Source organism: Poecilia reticulata, linkage group LG6 (genome assembly GCF_000633615.1).
Source record: "Poecilia reticulata strain Guanapo linkage group LG6, Guppy_female_1.0+MT, whole genome shotgun sequence".
Taxonomy (NCBI): domain Eukaryota; kingdom Metazoa; phylum Chordata; class Actinopteri; order Cyprinodontiformes; family Poeciliidae; genus Poecilia; species Poecilia reticulata.
In genome coordinates, this window is record NC_024336.1 from 20,306,572 (window position 1) to 20,326,967 (window position 20,396).

At 38.5% G+C, this 20,396-nt stretch overlaps 1 protein-coding gene across 2 annotated transcripts in view; it reads right to left on the bottom strand.

Moving 5' to 3' along the window:
• LOC103466266 (polypeptide N-acetylgalactosaminyltransferase 18-like) overlaps nucleotides 1-20,396 on the bottom strand; it is a 149,701-nt gene that overhangs the window by 48,764 nt on the left and 80,541 nt on the right. For both annotated transcript variants that reach the window (XM_008411740.2, XM_008411739.2), the window contains exons 2-4: nucleotides 13,896-14,103; nucleotides 13,658-13,824; nucleotides 8,563-8,749 (exon numbers count right to left, since the gene is read on the bottom strand). In XM_008411740.2, the coding sequence (XP_008409962.1) occupies nucleotides 8,563-8,749; nucleotides 13,658-13,824; nucleotides 13,896-14,103 (562 nt within the window). The remainder of the gene's footprint in view (nucleotides 1-8,562; nucleotides 8,750-13,657; nucleotides 13,825-13,895; nucleotides 14,104-20,396) is intronic.

Below are 20,396 nucleotides of genomic sequence, written 5' to 3' on the forward strand. Positions count from 1 at the left end.
CAAATGAGATGTGTCCCCCAGTCAGTGCCTGTATAAGCAAGTGTTTAGGCACCACTAAATGGCTCTTAACATTTAAACAACTTACAAAGACAAATTAATTTTGTTTTGTCATTCTAAAGTTTTTATTTTTTTTAAATACCCACCAACTTTAAAGCTGCTTCAACCTATTATCTCCATTATCTGTAACAGTTTTGATTTATGACATTTTAAAGGTCTGTTTTAGTCTCACAACATTAAGTTTTAAGAACATCTGGGATTTATAGAGAAACTAATAGGTGTGCTCTTATATTGTGCAAGTGATTTATAATGTCTCTTCTTTGTGAGCACTCATTAATTCACTTTTAAACACACAAATGCGTGACTTAGTTTTTGACAGTCATACTTTAGCCTCAGCAGGCAAAATTAGCCAACTAAATTTGTCTTACTTCAACTTTGTCTATAAGAGATTTGAGATTGAAGCAAGTTTATCATAAATGCTTTGGTAGTTTTTGCCATTTATCAGGTTATTAGGATTTTTTTTAAAATAAAAAATGAGAACAACTCTTACCATTACTGAATATCCATAAACCGATGTGGTGTAATTATTGTGTGCACTGAATTGATAGTGCAGAGTGAGACTGGATTAGAAAGGTCAGATCCACCTTTAACAAAACTGAATCTAAAAGCTGAGGTGTTGACTCCTTACGGATGTCAGGGTGCCATCAGAGAAAGGACTAAGTTAGGTGTCTAGAATATGAATTCCCAGGAAGATCGGACCCTTTGATTTGAGTCAAAGAGGATGCACGGGGAAAATCTGATGCTCTTGTTGATGCGGTTTGGTGTCATGCAGGGATCTGGGAAAATCTGCAGACTTCAAAGAGCAGAGAAGGGATTATGAATTTACAGATCAGGTCACAATCAGATAATTCGGGATTCTGTGGATGCAAATCTGCAGGAACAGTGAGATGACTTGGTATTCACCCGCATCCAGTTAGCTTAACAAGGACAGAGATCACATACTGAAGTGCTGCTGTGTATATTAAAAAAAAAAAAAAAAAAGCTGGGGACAAAGAGCCACATGTTCAGCACTTTTAGACAAGTAATCAAGTTTCCTGCATCAGGCTTAGCTGTCATAATTTAGAAGCAAAATTCAACCTTGTTTCAGAATTGAAGGCAAACCTGTAAATCACTTCTCGTCTTCTTTATACTAGATCAGCACTTTTATTTAGATACATTGTTGGAAAACCAACAGCCTCAACTGAAAAGTTTTAAATAGCTTAAACCTTGCAAGATTACACAGTTATCTCGTACATAAAATGTCTATCGAATGTTTAATGACAATAAAAAGAGGATTGAAATTGCAGCACAGTTATACTAAAAAGCTGGAAAAAAGGCAATAAAATGAGAAAAAAAAACTACATCTTTCGTCTTATGAGAGAGCTTGCTGATGAGGGCTGTCGTTTAAAAATGCAAAGTGTACTTCAATGTTTCCTGTGGGAACTAAGTGTTTATAGTGCAATTATTCTTGTTTGTGCGTTTGATGAGAGAGCCAGGACACTGATAGTAACCCATTACACCACTAATAATTCCTATAAAATGTAATCCCTAAAATAAATGGGCTTAAACATTGTGTGAAACAAGTCTCATGTTTTAGTCTCTCTCAGAAATGGGAAAGACCAGATAATATTGCACTATATATGCTTTAATATTATGCTTTTTAGCACGTTGTGCAAAAAGCATGCCTGGAAAAAAGTTACCTAAACAAATGAAGTTTACTTCATCTGGCTTTAGTGGATAATAGAGGTTTAACTCAGAGATGTTGGCATAAAAATAAAGGTGAATATATGGAAATCGTCTCATAGCCACTGTGGAGGAGCCGTGTCAGGACATATCAGGATATCTTGGGTAGTATTTTTTTGGATTAAATGGAAATTAGGTCACTGGGTCCTTCTCCAAAAATACGTATAAAATTAACACAGAAGGTTCTTTGCAGATAGGATAAAACTTCTTCCACCGTCATTTTAGTCCTGCAGATCTAAATAATTATATATAAAAAAAAAAACTCTGAGCCAAGCAGAAGAGAAGAGTCAGGACTCTTGAACAATTTGGATGGAATAAAGCGTTCCCTCTCTCTGATTGGTCCAACCTTGTGAAATCTTACATTACAGGACAAAAATGTCCTACAGGAAAAGATGGGGATGCACAACGTTAACATTATGATCACTGTGATACTTTGCTACTGCAAGAAATAAAGACTTATTTACCAAGAATGCCAATAAGTATGGACAGATTATTAATTGCGATTAGAGATGAGGTGGAACTCCTGTGTTGTTCTGTCTTTTCCTTACAGATGAACCTCATCTCTGGAAATGGATATTTATGTTACTAGACAGCAAAACAAAAACATGGTCAGCATTTTTAGCAAGCCCTGTACTAACCAGAGGAAAAAATAAATAAATCCATAATAATGGGGAAACAATTAGTGAGACCTCCACATTAAGAAATCGTAAAGGTTTAAAAGCTTTAGAAAAAATAAAAAAGGACGATTTCCTCTCTACTGAATGCTAAAAGTCTTTGGTGCTTTGAGTCTCTGAGAAACTCTAATTTAAATGAAGCATAGCCTCAGTAAATGCCAATTAATTATCAACCAATTTATTGCAAAGAAAATGGAATTATATTTATTACCCAAGAGCAACAATGTCTTCAAGCAAGTTATTGCAAAGATAAACTTTCATTTATTTTTTTTTTCAGTCAAATTAATTAAATTCTTGGAATTAATTTGCATCTGCTTGACATTTTTAGCTCTGTCTTATTTTTAAGTTAAAGTTTGAGGTAAATTCAACATGACATTCCATCTATGAACTCCGGGATTTTAATATGTTCAGTTTTAATTTTTATACATACTTCTTTCTCGTTCTTTATTTGACTTTTTTTTAAAGAAAAGAATAACTCTAATGGATTTGATTTTACATTCTTGAGTATCAAAGTATTCCATTTTGAACCTAAAGATGAATATTCTTTTCAAACTTTGATGAAAAACAGTAGTGTGAAGACGTAAGATGATCATTGTCCAGTTATTTGCAACGCTAAGACAGAAGGGCAATTTAGATAACGTATTACATATTGCTGTAAACTTAAACCCACACACTCAGAGGTTTTCAAAACCAATTCGATTCCTATTTTAAACATTTTATTCTCCCACTCCACACCCTGGATGAAGACTTTGCACTGTGAGCTACATGGCTCAGATTGTCACTGGATGACAGCTAATTTGAAAGTCAAAGATGACACTTCTCCGCTTCCTCTACATGACAGACAGGTTTTTATATCTTTCTTTGACAAGACGGCCTAGTCCACCGTCACCAGGCTCTCGCCTCCAGCAGCACATTCACACAACAACCCTCCCATGTTATGTCACCTTATGACTCTCTTGCGGCACGTCTTTATGAGCTACATGCTGACATGATCGTTTTATGGACTCTACAGCCTTGAATGCTGTGCTTGAGCTAGCAAGGACTTTGTGCAAGTTTGCTAAACTTTCTTTTTTTTGCATTAAAATGTGACTAAAGGTTTACTGGTGTCGTATTTATTGGTGAATGGAGAGGGCATCTTAGTTGTAGAGAGGCAGCGACAAGTTCAGTGCAATAACTTACAGGTGGTGCTGCCAGTATGGTGTGGGTGTGGAAGGGTTTTAGCACGGCCAGTCCTGCTTTAAATTCTCAAAGACCAAGTCAAACTGGTGAATAAGAGTACAGCATGGTACATTGGCAGCACTTCCCTCCGTGCTGGTCAGGACCATGTCAATTCATCACCATGAAAAAAAACAAAACAACTCACGACGGATATACTCAAAACTTTCTGCAACTCTGTGATTATGCTCCAAATCAAGAAATACATATTTCGCTTTCTGAAATGGATGAAAAAATTTTTTTTTTACTTTTTCAAGATGTCCTATTTTTATTTCCTGCTCCATGTATTTACAATCAATTTTCACACTAATATTATCTGGAGATCATCTCAAGAGCTGATTCATGGAGATCCTAAACCTGCTGTGGGATCCTGACCCAATTTGAAGGACCCACTGAAAACAAGCACCACAATTACTTTGAATTTTATTTTATTTTTTTAAAGAAAGTGTCCAGTCATTATGATTATGTTTAGAACGTTTTGGTAACTAAATCCAAGCTATGCAGATTAATCAAACTTCCTTCTTTTCAATGATTTGCTTCCAACCCCACATATTCACCCCACCTCATCATATCTCATTGTGCAATCATCCTGTTTTGCATGAGGAAAATTTGTTAAGATGACAGGAGAGTCGCAGATAAAAGCATCCAAGATAAAGAGAGGATTAGCATGATAACAGCTAGACAATCACTCTGACACAAAACACCCTGTAATTACTTGTGTTTGACTCAGAACAGGCAACATTGCAGATAATTACAATGAGGGGGAAAAAAGACAATTAGCAGATCCGGCAATCAGTTCTTGGAGGCTAATTATACAGCAATTTCTCAATTTCCACAAAAAGTGGTAATTCTGAGTAAATACGAAATCTGTGAGGGAGTGGGTGTGCTTCAGAGCATGGAGAATGAAGGATTAAGAGGAAGTTGTTAGCGAAGGAAGAAAAATGAAAGTAGGAAGAACTCGAGGGGCAGGACTCACTGTTTCTTCGTTCCTCGGTGTGTGTTCGGCTGTGTTTGTTTGACTGTGTTTGTTTGACTGCTAATAACGCTGGCACGGACGCAGCTCCAACTTATCCGCAGACAATCGAAACCAAACCAATAAATATTTCAGCACAATTTAAAAAAAAAAAAAGACGAAGAAATATTACAAGTGTTATAATCAAGCTGTGCTCTTTTGCGTCTCTGCCAAGAAGGATTTCATTAGTCATAGACCAGTACACCCACAGTAGCGCCATGTAGGAGGTTCGTGTGGGATGTGTGTGTATGAAGAGGTGCGCATGCAGAGGGAGAGAGAGAGTAAGGGATAAAGGGCTTGTGTGGGTGTTAGAGTAGAAGGGTTAGGAACCTTGTAAGTGTCTCTTTTTCTAATCTGGAACACAGCAGCCAACAAATGCTCTTTTGGATCGAGCCCAGAGACTGTAACGCAGTGCGAGCGAGAACGCCCGCTCTGCTTGCACAAGTGTGCTTGGGAGCAAACTGTGTGCATGCTTGTTACTCTGATTCGAGCGTGAGAGTGTGATATTTTTTGGGCTGTCAAACTGATTAACGGGGACAAAGCCCTGTTGTTGTAGCAGAGCGTTTTCAAGGGGGGGACCCCGAGGTGAAGATGGTGCCGGAGTAAAAAGAAACTGACATGAAATCTGTGCGGAAAGAGAAAATGGCACTTAAAATGTTAGAGAGCCTGAGCGACCTCATCACCGTGACAGATGAAACATAACAGGCAACGCTAATAGGGGCAGTAATTAACTACTGCTTTGTAATTCAGTCCTTAATGGATTCATTAGGAAATATTCCTGCTTTGTGTCACCGTCCTTGTCTCGGTATGGCTGGCTGGTGTTATTCTACCATCTTCTCAGGGATGGTTAAGAAAAAGAAGAATTTCTTGTGAACTTTATGTTGAGTGAGAAGGCAAACTACCATAATTTAAATGTCCATCAGATATACATGCAGAAACCATTTGTAACATTTAAAGACTTGCTACACAAATGACCTTCTACGCAGCTTGAGATGACCTTGAGACGTCCATATTTGGTGGACGTACAGCAGACAGACTTTTTTTTCCTTGTAAAACTCACTTTGTTGAAAATATGTACAGATGAGCTCTCGGCCAGGATGGGTTGACGTATGCAAGTCACAATGTAGAATTTTTTTTTTTCTTTTTATTTAATAATGAATAAATACAATTCAGAAATGTCTGGTGTGTATTTGTATTCACCTGGAAGTTCCAGCAAATGTGTAATAACTCTCTCCCAATATCAACTAAAAATAGTTTTCTCCAACGATTGCTGGTAGGTTTCTACCCGTTTTCTCAATCAATTCTGATGAGTTCCACTTTGAAGAAAAGCAACAAAATGCTGCCACTACCATGAGCCACAAAGGGGAAGGTGGGTTTCAGCTCGATTTCTCTGCAACACTGAGTGCTTCTATGTAGTGAAACTGAAAATGTAACTTCTGATGATCTTCCAACAATGGCTCACTCCTTCCATGAAGGAGTTTGTGACCTTTAGTTTTTCTGTCTGCAGACTTTCAGACCTGAGGTGTGGAGCTCTGCAGCTCTTCCAGAGTAACCAAGGGCCTCTTGGCAGCTTCCCTAATGGTTTGATAAGTTTGCAGTTTTGCCAATCTCCTTCACTTTTTGGATGATAAATTAAAATTGCTCTGCTTACTAATGTTCTCTACCAAACCCTGTAGGTTCTTCATACTACTACTATATTTCCACCCAGTTCAAATTACACATGAACTCTATTTACTGGAATAAGTGACTTATGGACTGAATTGGCTGCACTGGATTTTATGTAAGGGCATCAGAATCCACTGAATAACATTTTTAGATTTTTCTTTTGTGAAAACCTAAAAAAGCATGCATCATTATTCATTTATGATACTTTCCGCGGGTATATGGCTTTAAAATTAAATATGCAATGACGTTTGTGACAAAAAATGTCAATAACTTCAAATATATACTTTTATCAAGAATTTATATTGTGAGGATTGTCTGCTGTCATGACAACCAGTTTTACACAGTCAGCTCTGTGACCTAAAATGCTAATAAATACCTAATGAATGGCCTCTGCAGCTGAGAGCTGCCTTGAGTGGTGAGGTTACAGAAAAGGAGGTTCCGCCTACACGGCTTTCTGATAGTAGTCTTGCAGTGAGATAAATCCAAAAAGGTTTTTCATGAATGAGCTTATCAACACGTTGCTGCTCCTTTCCTTCACTGCAGCAGTCATAGGCAAACCGAGTGGGAGAGACGATGCTGCTTTGATCAATCTGCAATCTTTCCTAAGGAACCACTTCATCGTTTCCAGTTTTCCCACTGCCTCAGCACATATAATGGGTCTAAATTATTACTGATATAAATTTGTTATAAAAGTATTACTGATTGCACTTTAAAAATTAGGTAACTTTATGTTATTAAAGGTAAAGTTTAAACAGTAATGATTTCTTGGTTAATGTCAAGTTGTCATAACAAAGACATTTTGAATAATGTCAACTTTGTATTAAAAGTATCATGATTTACCGAATGACGCTTTATGACAACAGTCATAAATATTCATGAAGGCTTATTCATGTTCATGACAGGTGTTATGTCATGTTTATAAATGTGTCATGACAGTCTTATTCATCCCCCTTCAAATAAAGTGTTTCCGAATTTTATGTAATAGACCGAGTACAGCATAATTTTGAAGTGGAAGGAAAATGTCAAATGGCGTTTAAAATATATTTTTTTAAAATCTGAAAAGTGTGGAATGCATTTGTTTGCAGTCCTGTTTAACTTCATGACCCTTAATAAAAGTGCAACTAGTTTTCTTTAGAAATTACCTAGCTTGTAAAAAAAAGTCCACCTGTGTGCAGTTTAGTTTTATGGTTCATAGGCAAAAACACTGTAGCAGAAAATTTACTCTGCACCTCCCTCTGAACTCACCACGCCCATAGTGACACATGGTGGTGGCACCATCATGCTGAGGGAATGCTTTTCTTCAGCAGAGATGTTAAATGAGAGGAAGATGGATGGAGTTAAAAACGGTAAATTCTGGGAGAAAACCTGTTAGAGGCTACAAACCCCCCCCCCCCCCAAAAAAAAAAACCTAGATTAGGGAGATATTCTTCAAGGTGTGTCAATGTCACATTTTTATTCTGTAAAATGGAGGTGCGAATGCTTTTGCAAGCACACACTAAGTGTCAAAAAAACAACTCATTTATTGTTATAGTTGATCAAATAATACACTTTTAACTTCTGGGGCTCTAATGATTTTGGTGTACGTCTCCATGGCAAAAGTAACGCGAGATGCCTTCTTGTGAATTTTAGATTTAGTTGAAACAATAAAAACCTTTAGAATAAGCATAGAGTTCAAGCTCAAGTTGAAGTTTTTTTTTTTTTTTTATACCCGTTTTCACATCCCTGAACATGAAAACATAATTTGGAGAGGGCATCATTCATGTGTGTATTATGCTATATAACTTAACAGCAGCTATGTTGTGTAAATTCGACTTATATTCACAATGGAAAGATTTGTGAACGTATTCATAAGAACATTACATGAGACATGCATCGTGTATTTGCCTTTTGTTTCCTGTAGGATAAATCGGCCCACTTCCATAAATCACACACTAATCTCCCACTATTTCCTTGAAATATATGTTCTGTTTCTTCTCTGCTACTTTTGGTTTTATCCATCTTTTCCTGTTGTGTGTTTGGTGCAACCCTTTGAGCAGAAGAGCCATTGACGTGGAGGGTGAAAAAAAAATCTGGGTTCATGTCAGTCATTCATAGGACTGTCCTGATCCGGGCGGACAGTTACAAATACTAACCTCTAATTGATTCAACTCGTTCAAATAGAACGGCTGAGCCAAATAAAGGTGATTTATTTCTCTCTCCGTAAAATTCTCTCCTCACCATCCAGTGTTGAACTCTACGTGTGCGTCAAATAGAGCAACCACGGGAGCAGTGGCCGCCCTCCATCCACTGACTCTGGACCGGATCAGTCCTTCCTGCTTGGCGTGGCGGACCACTTTGATGAACCCCGGTCCGTGCTGAGCGTTTGTCTCATCCACAAAGCTCTGCAGGTGCTCCTTCAGCTCCACTGACAAGAAAGAAACGCAGAAACACACTTTGACGTTAGGCTGAAGTTACTGAACCTTGTTCAAACACCGATCTGATCAGTTTTATTGACTCGCATAAATCCAAAACATAAAGTTGGCTAAAATATCTTAAAACGCAACATTTCAGACCCCGGTCTACAGAAATTAAAGAACAGACGACAGACAATGTCACCGACATCGTTATTGGGGTCTTTTTTCATAGATGATTTCCTAATGCACAGTCACTGGAAAACACAGGCACGCACACACTGGCCACAGAATATTTTCATTTCCTTGTTATGATTCTTCAGCGTAATCGTGCCTACAGGCTACGGTTGCTGTCATATTCTCTTTATTCATTAATGCCATCAGCCTGGAAGCTCTAGAATGTGCTTGCTTTTAACGAGCAGCCGTGTGTTTCTGACCTGGAAGTAACATAGATCCATTGCAAGAGATTGGAGTATCACAGGAATCACTTCATTGTGTGCGTATGAGACACACTCCGACGTATATTATTTAGATTAACTGTAAGTGTAACGCACTCTATTTTTAAACTCCGAGTTGCCATCGCCAAAGGTACAGAAAAATACATCATCGCTGATGGATTTTGGATAAATATGCTTAGATACAGCACTCTATAAACAACCAGCTTCTTTAGTGGAGACCTTTTGCAGGTTATTGACGATTAGAACAGACATCAGTCATTGATGTTCAGTCAATGACTGAACATCCCTTTTACCATAATGGCCAAGAATGAGAGACTATTTGCAGGTTTTGCAGTTGAGAGCCATTTAGCTGATTAATGATTGGTACTTTGCATTTCCAATAATTTTTTCACAACATTCTGATTTCTGAAACCCTTTTCTATCATCTGTGAGCTGCAATCATCAAATACAAAAAAATAATGCTTGAAATGTTTCACACTGTAAAATGATACATTGTAGAGTGAAATCAATACACAATATATTGATTTCACTTTACAAATTAAGTGAAAAAATATTGAACCTATTCATAGTATTTTAACTGAGAGGTACCAGTAGACTTAAGTGGATAAATTTCAGGGCTTTTTCCTGACCAAATTTACTTTATCCAAAATCAAAATGCTTCTAGCATTTTGATTTGGAAAATGACAGAAACATTTCTAGCATCTTCTAGTTTTGCAGCTTTTGTAGATCTTTATATTTTTGGTAAACAACTTAACAACTTTAGTGTCGCTAAGCCAGTAACAGCAACACCAGCATTTAAACCACTCATCTTAAAGTGAAAATATATGAACTGGGATTGGCTATGCTCTGAACACTTGACTCCCCCATGACAATTGATCCCTTATTTTTCATAGACCCAGGCTTGTTGATCGCTGCTGGTAAAACACTGACAGCTCAAAGCTTCTTAACACTCACACGCACACATACACACACACACACACACACACAAAAAAAACAAGCCATCTTTTTCAAACAGGTTTGTGATTTCAAAAGTGTTTTTTAATGTCCTAGATAATTTACTACTTACTTGGCAGTGCACAGCAAGTGCTCTTGCATTTCAACCAGCCTTAGCTAATTTGTCTTAATTACACCATGTAGATCAATAAGCAGAATTTATTATTTAAGCTCTTACTTTTCTTCACCTGTCTTAATTGTTACTTACCGTCATGCAATTGAAAGTGGCTGCAAAGCAAGAGGATTAAGTCACATTTCTAAGAGAATTATAAATACATGTAATGAATTAGTAGAGAACAATTTGAGGAAATTGAATAATGTTTTTATCCCACTAGTTGCTGCTCTAATCAACATTCAGCTACATGCAGCTACCATAACTAAACTGTGATATATTATATTACAGAAGAACAGAGGGGCAGTGGGAGACCCATAAAATCTGCAGGCGATGTAGCAGAGACAGATTTCTCATAATAGTAATTATAGATTTGGCAGCTATGAAATACAATATGCTCCGCAGAACGTGGAACAATTAATAACACTGGCCCAGAAACAGAACGTCACAACCAGGCTTTGACTGCAACTGTCTTAGCAAGTTTTTTTTTTTTTTTTTATGTGTTCACACACTACTGGTTGTCATGTTGGGGTAGTTTACGAACCCACATGCGAGAACACAACCAGACAGGCAGTAAGGTTACAATGATTTTATTGAAAGGTAAGGAGGTGAGTTCTGGAACTGCGGACCGGGTCGTCTGACTGTCAACAGGGGAGCACAGGGTTAGACAGAGAGCTGTGATGAATTGATGATAGCGACTGAGGAGGGCTTACTTGGGTGGAGGATGAAGCAGACGTAGTGGAGCGAGAACGGTAAGTAATCCTGGAACGGTCAGGTGACTTCACCTGARGTGACAGCCTGGAGCTAGGYCTGTCGGAGGTTGTTCTCCGGGWGGGTTCGGGCGCGGGTCTCCTGACCCGTGGCGTCCCGAAGGGGAATCCACCGGAGACGGATCGACAACAGGGAGAAGTACGCACACACACTCGGGGTTGGCGACAACCGGTAACACCGGCTTCGTCGAGGGAGGACACAGACGGGAGGATCTCACGAGGGGTGGCGTCTARGCCGGTAATACCGGTAGCGTCGAGGGAGGACACAGAGGGAGATGATCCACGGAGGGAAAGGCACACTCTTTCAGAAGCCAGCACTGATGGAACGAACCAGAGTAACGAGGAGGCGGCGGGAGAATCTGACGAGGAAACAACAGAGGTTAGATATAAGCAAAACTCAGAGGGCCTAGTTCTGGAACGTAGTGTACCAATGTGAGCAAACACTCAGGCGGTGAGATGAAGTGGAGCCGCTGCTTATATCCACCGTCAACGCCTCCTCAACAAGCTGCAGGTGTGTATACGGGTTGACCCAGGCGGCTTCTCAGGGGTGGAGAGGTGGTGCCCTCTGGTGGACACCAGGCGTAATGCCGGTTCCAACCAGGATGGAAGACAAACAAAAGACTAACAAACAAAAAACATAACTGGGGAAACACGGATCCTGACACTGGTGAAGCTAATGCCCACTCATGTCCTAATTTAGCACATGGCCTAAAGCAGAAAATACAATAATTACTAAATGAAATACAAAACTTTGTTGCAGTAGCTTACCTGAAGGAGCCAGCACTTAATTGGACTCAAGGTCTGGCTCGCTGCCTTTTAATGTGACAATAAAGTCTTTAATTTCTTTGGGGGGATTTAATCAGCTTCTGTTTGATTATGCATTGGCAGTAATGCCAAGTGGTACACTGCAAGTTCGTCTGTGGATTACAAGAAAGTTTTTTTTTTTTCAGCCATTCATATTTTATTTTTGCCAATATTATTTCAGTTTTCAGCCATCCAGAGGTGGACTTGCTTTAGTGCTATGGATCACTGTTCTACTATACAACCTAAGTGCCTAAGGGGTGTCTAAAGTGTGCCACAGAGGCAATTTGTCGCCCTTGTACAGATTTTGTGCTTCTCCCAGCTGCAATTTAAAAATGACACTAATTTGGCACTCCAGCACAGGTGGTTAATTTAGAGGAAGAATTTTATTTTCAATTAGGGCAAATTCTTTGGAGGAATGCTAAAATTGCGGTAAAATGGAAAATGTTAGGAACAAAGTAGTCATCTTTTACCACAGCCTATTTAAATTCATAGTAAACAAGATCACATCTAGCCAGTGACTTTTACTTAAAAACAGGCTTTGATGCACCCAAATCTGCTTTTAATTAATTTGTTAACCTTCACTAAATACAGAAAGCATATTCAGAGAAACAGTGTCTCAAACTCTGTTTTTACTACTAAGAACATACTTTTTTCTATTTCTATTTTTTTAAATAAGGAAGGGATGAATTAACTTTACAGTTAATTTTACACACCGCTTACTTTTAGTACACTGTAAAAATAAGCGAACAATTTAAAAAAGGAGGTCATTAATTGTCTCTCTTCTCCACCAAATTGAAATTTTTCTAAATGTCCAGGTATGGACGGGCTCAGACTATGTTTGATTCCTCTGCATCATAAAACCTACGTCTGACAAACAAATTAGGGAGTTAAGATGATTTTAGTTGCCTCCACAGAGATAAACGCTTTGAGAAAATTGGTTGGCCTGTACTTTCTGTGAGGTAATGAAGTGAACAAATTGCAGTATTGTAAAAGTTAGAATCCACTCTTGTTCTTTTAGTAGCTGTAAAAGTGTTTTGACACAGTACTTGGTTTTAATTGCAAAGTAGCTGCTTTCTTACTAAGGTCCCACTTCCACACTTCGACACAGATGACTGGTTGAATGTGTGGGCAGTCGGGATAGTGGGCAACGAACCAAAACATTGTGAGGCGCGATGGCTATCCACATGCAGCTCCAATTATTTATGTGAATACCAATTAAATTGGAATTACAGCATAATGAGAAAATAATGATCAATTGAAGAGGGGAAATGAATCTTTTTCCAAGTCAGAGTAGTCCAAACTCATGTTCCTTTACAAATAGTTCCACGTTTCTATCCTTCTAAAATCAGGATGAGGGAGACGCTCTGTGTCATTATTTGCTATTCCTGCCAGTTACTCATGGGAAATCTGGGGCTACACAGTTATAACGGTACAAGAGGGAAGAATAACTCATCCTCCACCATCCTCAACTACAAGTACACGGGCTGGGTGTAAAGTAGTGCAATAAATCTATATGTCAGCAAAGAAATATTGGCAAAGCTGTAAAGTGTTTTTTGCAAACTCACACAAAATGTGGTTTTAGGACAAAGAAAATCATTCCAAACAGAGTTATCCAAATACAAGACATCTTCTTATGTGAAGCATAATGGGCCTCCAGGCAGACTGGATATACAAATGAATCCGACATTCTGTCTTTGAACCAAAAAAAAAAAAAATCTATGTTATTGATGAAATGGGGCATATCAAAAAGAAGATCAAGAAAAAAAAAAGGTTTAGGATTCTTACAGCTGTTACTGTTGTCGTCCACGAGTATGATCTCTTTAAGGAGGTAGGACGGTGTTCTCTGGATGACCGTGTGAACGGAGCGTAATAAAACCGACAGCGCCTCGTTGACAAAGATGAAGATTACGCTGAGCTGGGGAAGGTCAGACGAATAAGACATGTTTCTGCATCTGAGGAGAAGGAAAACAGAGATTCAGACGCTTCTCTGTCTGAGTAATGGCACAGTTTAAGGTGGACTGACCCGTCCGGTCGTAAATCTGGGATGGGCCTGGTGAGGGAGATACGGTCGCTCAGGTAGCCGTTGTAGCCGAAGTAGCGGAACTTTTTGAGCGCGACGCGTCGGCTCTCTGGGCCCAGGTCACGACCCCAGTGGTTGAACAGCGAGGAGGCGGGGTCTGCAGCAGAGTCCGAGGAAGACGCTGCTTCTTCACCGTCCTTCAGGGGGGTTTCTGCGGAAACACACATGAGGGAAAAAGTCAAGACATTTTTGAACAACATATTTGCCCATACAAGCTGCTGCCTTTTTCCAGCTTTGCAAGACAGCGTTAAGAATTGACTGGAAAAAATAAATGTCTTTCAGCTCTATTAGGGACGCCTCCATGGGAGAATGCTATTCCGACTAATCGTTAAGTATGCTCTGTGGTTTTCATGAAAAACCTGCTTACTTAGAGCTTGAGGGATAATGTAAGCAACATGAGGGAAAAGGTGGAAACCCAAATGCAATTTGAGGTGACAGGGAATTTTATTGTCATAACAAACTACGCTGACAGGTCCATTTGTGCAGGAAAAACTCTAACATGACCAGTGTAATACCTCTTTTTTTTTAATGAGCACTACAAGCCTGATTTTCATTGCCATGTGTGAAGCAGTAAACTGTTTACTTTACACGATTAAGAACAATAATAAAAAACACAAACGACGCCTAAATCCTCCATGAAAGCGGCTAATTTCAAATCACAACAAAGCTTACTAGGTAGTTTATAATATTATACATGCTTTGGCTAAAAATAACAGCATGAAAAGAGAACAGCAGCCTGGAGATATTCTAGCACATTACTTGCTAGCAAACATGGGTATTGACAGAAAAAAAAAACTGGTTAGAATTTGAATGTTGTGGTTTGTTGTGTTTGGAAAAAGGTGATAATCTGAGAGTGAATATTCATGAACTATAGGACATGGGGGAAACTCTTACACAGGAGCACTGATGCAGACACAGGAAATGTGTTGAAAAAGTGACTTTGGATAAAAACCACAAACCTATTTTATTTCAGTGGAAACCACATTATCCCCTCTTGAAAATTAAAGGACAAATCCATCCTTTAATTTTATTCAGTGGGGAACTCACATTAAAAGCGTAGCTTCGTTTTTGTTGTTGTTTTTACGAAATCACAAGTTCGTTGCATATTTTAACGGCACCCTTAAGAATTAATGTAATATAAAATGAAACTGAAGAGCTTTTCTCATTTACACTTCTTAAGTTCTTAATGATTTGTTCAGGAACTTTTTAGTTATCCAAAACTTTCTGCTTCCCCGGGTAATGGATATCTCTTTTCACCATAACAAAGAAACAAGAATATGTCGGACAAGTGAAGCAGATGTGTGAGAATCTGTGACGGCCTTTATGTCATAGAGAGAAGAATGGCATGGACTTCCAGCACCTTTAAAATTGAAAATCTGTTGGATCTTTTCAGAAAACTGACAGTGGGTTTATTACTATCGGATAAAAGATCAAATTATACAGCCAAAATCAATGCAGAAATTGTTCACTAGACACAAAATCAACGACCTCTCTCCCCAGAACTACATCATATTGAACAGTTGTGGTTAGAGGGAAAATGAAGAGTCCAGGAGTTTTATCCTATCCTATTTTAATTAAACCAACACTGACTCATAAGCAGTTCAGGATTATACTTATATGGATATTTGCATGGATCTGTTGAGTGTACCGACAGTAAAAAGAGGCAGCATAAAAACCTCACACACACACACACACACTTCATGAGTGATAAAATTGTTATTGGAAATCTACTTCACTTTTAATTTGCAATTGCAAATATAATGATGATGTTCAAGGCAGAATTGGCTTCCGATACATTTCTTTAGCACAGCACATAATATTTCACTGCCGCTGCATCACAGAGGAATGAGACTCAACAAGAGTCTCATTCCTCTGATGTTACGTGTCAGGATGAAAGCTTTGAATGTGTACAGTGTAACGTTAACATGAATGCTACTTGAAAATTAAATTAAGTGATGTACCTCTGCGTCGTTCACAAGACCCCAGCAGTTTGGAGTGACAGCCGTGCTTGTTTTTTTGTGTTTTTCTGCATTTAATTAGCAAGAGTATAATTTTAAACTCATGGCAACTCAAATCTTGTGTTGCATGCAACAGTGCACAACTAACACTGGAACCTAAACGATGTGTGTCTCTCCAATTCTGCAAACAAGACGTGTATACGTGCACATTGCTCCCATTAGCGGGATTTGATGGCCATGTTTGCACCTGCAGGTACTCACCTCGGTCTGATTTGTAAAATAAAAGCGAATGTAAAACAAATGCTTAGCATTTAAGAAGTCAGCAGCATTCAGATGGTGATATGACTTAAAATTATATTCAGCAATGTCAGCAACTATGATTGAAAATCTGATACCATGCTGTGCATGTGGACCTAAATTGAAACCGACCAGATTAATGAACAACATGCTGGCAAACTACCTAGAGCATTAAACAGTAACAACAACATAGAAAGATACATTTAAGTAAATGAAATAAATAAAACCTAAAGAGTTTCAATTTAATTTGTGTGTGATATTAAGGTTCAGACTCAAATCAGACCTCAGACCTTTTTTTGTGTGTAGTTTTTCTGCCCTCAGCACATAACTGCAAAATGCCTTTTCCCTTTCTAAGCTCAATGGCTTTTTTATTAGTTTGAAGAGCAGTACTTCCACCTCTGCCAATGACGTGCTTAATGCTCTCGTGTGTGAAATGCTACCTCCCTCGAAGGCCCCTCACTGTCTCATAATCAGAATCCTAAAAGCTCTGCAAATGGCTCGTTCTCCATTTTTCTGAATAGCAAATCACTAAAAGTTTTAAGGACTTCTAAGCTGCTCTATTTTGTCCTGCATTTTCACTTGATATCAGCCATTTATATTTAATGAAGCTTTTAGTTGATGCATTGTGCTTTTGAGCAAAAAAAAAAAAAACCTATGTGGCACTCTGCCCTCATGTGTCCAACAAACTTCATTATTATTTTATGTGAACCGAGAGTAAGTTCCTCACATATCTGGAGGGCACATTGTAGAAGTCAAAAGGAATCAAGGGGGGAAGTGTTGAAGTCGTATGCGCGCATTGCACAGCACCTTCTGGAGAGTTTGAAGAAATAGGTGTTCAGACTAAAGGAAAGTGAAAATCTCTACTCATCAAATGAGAATAATGTATTTTGCAGATACTGGACGTAAACATGTCTATTGTTTTTTACAAAATCATTTTGCATTGTAATGTTTCTGGTATAAAATGTGCAAACCAAATACATTGTAAGTTTTGCTTCTACAGACGTTTTGCAATGCATGTAAAATGCTTGTAAAGACTGCAGTAGTAATGTCTACATGCAACACATTCAAACAGGACTTGGTGTAAATAGGTCCATAATTATCCAGCTCCCTGAAAAGTCAATTAGAGTTTATTAATAGTGATATTGATATTTAGCTTTGTCTAGTCTGCTTCCATCACTTTCTAGTTCATCAGACACTTTATCAACTATAGAAAATGTATAATTAAATTCAATGACTAATATGTACAATAAATAAAACTCTTAATAGATAATATTTGTTACAGTAGTGTAAAGACATGTCGTTTTTTACATTTTCCTAATGACTACTTTATATAGCTTTGTTGCAACAAATAAATGTTACGTTTAAATTTGCTTTGCACCCCAGCCAATATGGCGGTCTAGAAATGCATTGTGTGTAGCGGGTTATATCAGCGTAATTTGACCGATATTGAGGAAAAAAAAAAAACCTAAGGTCAAAGCAGCAGAAGATTCTCTGAAAGGAAAAAAACCCAAAACAGAATTAAGAAAATCATCTGAGGATGAATTTTCCAAACAGAGTCTGAGGATCATAAATCTGTATTTTAGACATAGTAACTTAAATTAATGCAGGGAGTCTATAAATCAGCAATTTCTGATCAGAACCCAACTATTTTTAAGAACTGGGAATATGTTAATATTGGGTTGCCACTCACTTGCAATAATTTTTTTTCTCCAACAGCACCTATAACAGATCACTTAGAAACTGCAAGTTTCAGTTGAGAAGGTGGTTTAGACTGCTTTAGTTGTTTTAATGTTGTACAAGCAAAGTTTTTTGAAATCTAAATAAAGGGTCGGTATCATTCAGACCTTAGAAGCTGTGGTTAATATGTCTGACGTATAATTTATCTCAAACAGAACTAAAATGCACGCTGATCATTTTCATTTTGTCTCTCAAGTTAACACCAAACAGCATTATTTACTACTGCGTATGTTCATCATCTACCAAAAATACAGAGCAGATATAAGTACACACTTTTTAAGATGCACTTAAGCCACAAGAAACTCAAATTATGTCCCAGGGGAAAAAAAAGAAAAACACAAACATTTATCTTCTTTTTCTTGGTCTTCATCTCAGTTTTGTATGATTCAACATTAAGAACCGCAGATCAGCGAGCTCATGCGTTTGCATCAGCATTCATGAGGTGCTTTGCATTGTATAATAAATGTGGGTGTGAAGAGTGTTAGATGAGGCTGATTCATGAGTGCACATTTCCAGTGGCACAGTGATTTACAAAAGAAACACTGCCTGCAGATATGTGCATGCTCAGTGTTATAAATCTGATTTTCCCCATCCAGTGTATGTTGGTTTGGGTTTTTGTGCCTGTGTACACTCTTGATATTTTCCTGAGCTGTGCTTTATAAATAAGCAACCTCCTCTGGTTCTTTACAGGTGCCTTGATATTTTATTTGAATATATATTTAAATAGAAAAAAAATATATAATGTACTTTTTGTAGATGAAAAATACCTTGCTCATGGTCGACTCAGACAGCAGTCTGGACTGCATTGTGGCAGCAAACAGTGCAACCGTGGACTGTTGGTCTTGGGTGGGAAATGCGCTCCACATCAATGTCTACTCAGCAGTATTTACATCCAAACACACACAGCACACACAGAGCGTGCAAATAAAAGACCGAGATGGAAAACTTGGAAAATAAATCTTAATAATTCGGCAAAGCCAGCTTTCCCTCATTGGCAAAAAGGACTGGAAAATATAGCCAAGCATAATAAACAAGACATCAGTGCCATTTGAATAATTAAAAACAGAGGCACGAGAACAAACAAACAAGTCAAATAAAACCAAAATGGTAATGACTGAATCAAAGGCGGAGGATCGAGGAGAGCAGCAAAATAAAAGTGCCGACAGGTTGCCGAGGGAGTGACGAAGAGGAGGAGTGGCAGGCCGAGAGACGAAGAAAACAGGAGAATAAAGCGGTTGTGACAGAAGGTATTCATCTCCAGGCATCTGTAAACCAGGCGACTCGGAGCTCCGTCACATCAGCTTGCAGAGACGCCCTCTTTTATAAGCTCAGGCACCAAGACAGCTCCCTGTCCAAACGAACGCACACACACACACACACACACACACACACGCACACACACACACACACACACGCACACGCACACGCACACACACACACGCACACACACACACATATCCCTCCTGTAGATCCAGGAGCATCAAGCCCAGGCTACCCACAACGTAATGGATTCAAACCAAGCCGGGTGACAGGGTTTCACCTTGTCCTCAAGTCATTTCACGAAGAATTGACAAGCTACTGGCTCAGCAGGTTGGAGGCTGCACGCTGCGAAACGGCTTTCAAGCCAGAGCCCGAACTGAGACGTGGTTGCATTCATGACTGCTGCAGCTATGTCGAATTAATCATGACCAACACCAAGAACCAGAACTGCAAAACGGGAGCTTTTTGTTAGGAAGTTTGGTGCCACAAAGCGAGATTTAATCAGGAATGTCTCAATGTCATGACATGCTGGACCAGAGTATATTCCAAGGTGATGCATCTGACATGTACAAAGAACAGCCATTAAGAAAACATTTGTTGTAAGAAATACGTTTTTTTAAAAAAAAAGAAGACACTTTGTCAGGTTAAGATTTGACATTTTTACAAGAATGCATCTATGTGTGATGAGACAAAAACAACGTTCTAAAACATTACTTTAACATTAAAAGGAATATTCTGGTCATTTCTAGATATAATTTACTTTAAGATAAAGGTGATCAATTTAATCTACTCTAAATAAAAGTAGTGTATACTCAATTAGGATTAAGTGCAGAGGAGCTTCTGACCTGCACCTTCCACCTACAGCAGCACAAAAAGGGAAAACACTAGGATAAATCAGAATCTTTTACACAGTCAGTGAAAGATGACATTGCTGAAAGAATGTGATATGTACCTATTTTTTTTTTGGTTGTTTTCCTGTGGTTGCCCAAAAAAAAGCCAAACAAATATGTCATGCTGTGTGAGTTTGAGGTTGGACCAAAATGCAGACTGGAGATGGGAGCATGAATCATACTGAAAAATGAAAAAAGACAAACTTACAAAAAAAAAAAAAAATCACAAGAATACAACGCAGAACAAAAAGAAAAAAAAAGAACCAGTAAAGTAACAGGATTTGATGGTCGGATCCAGCGAG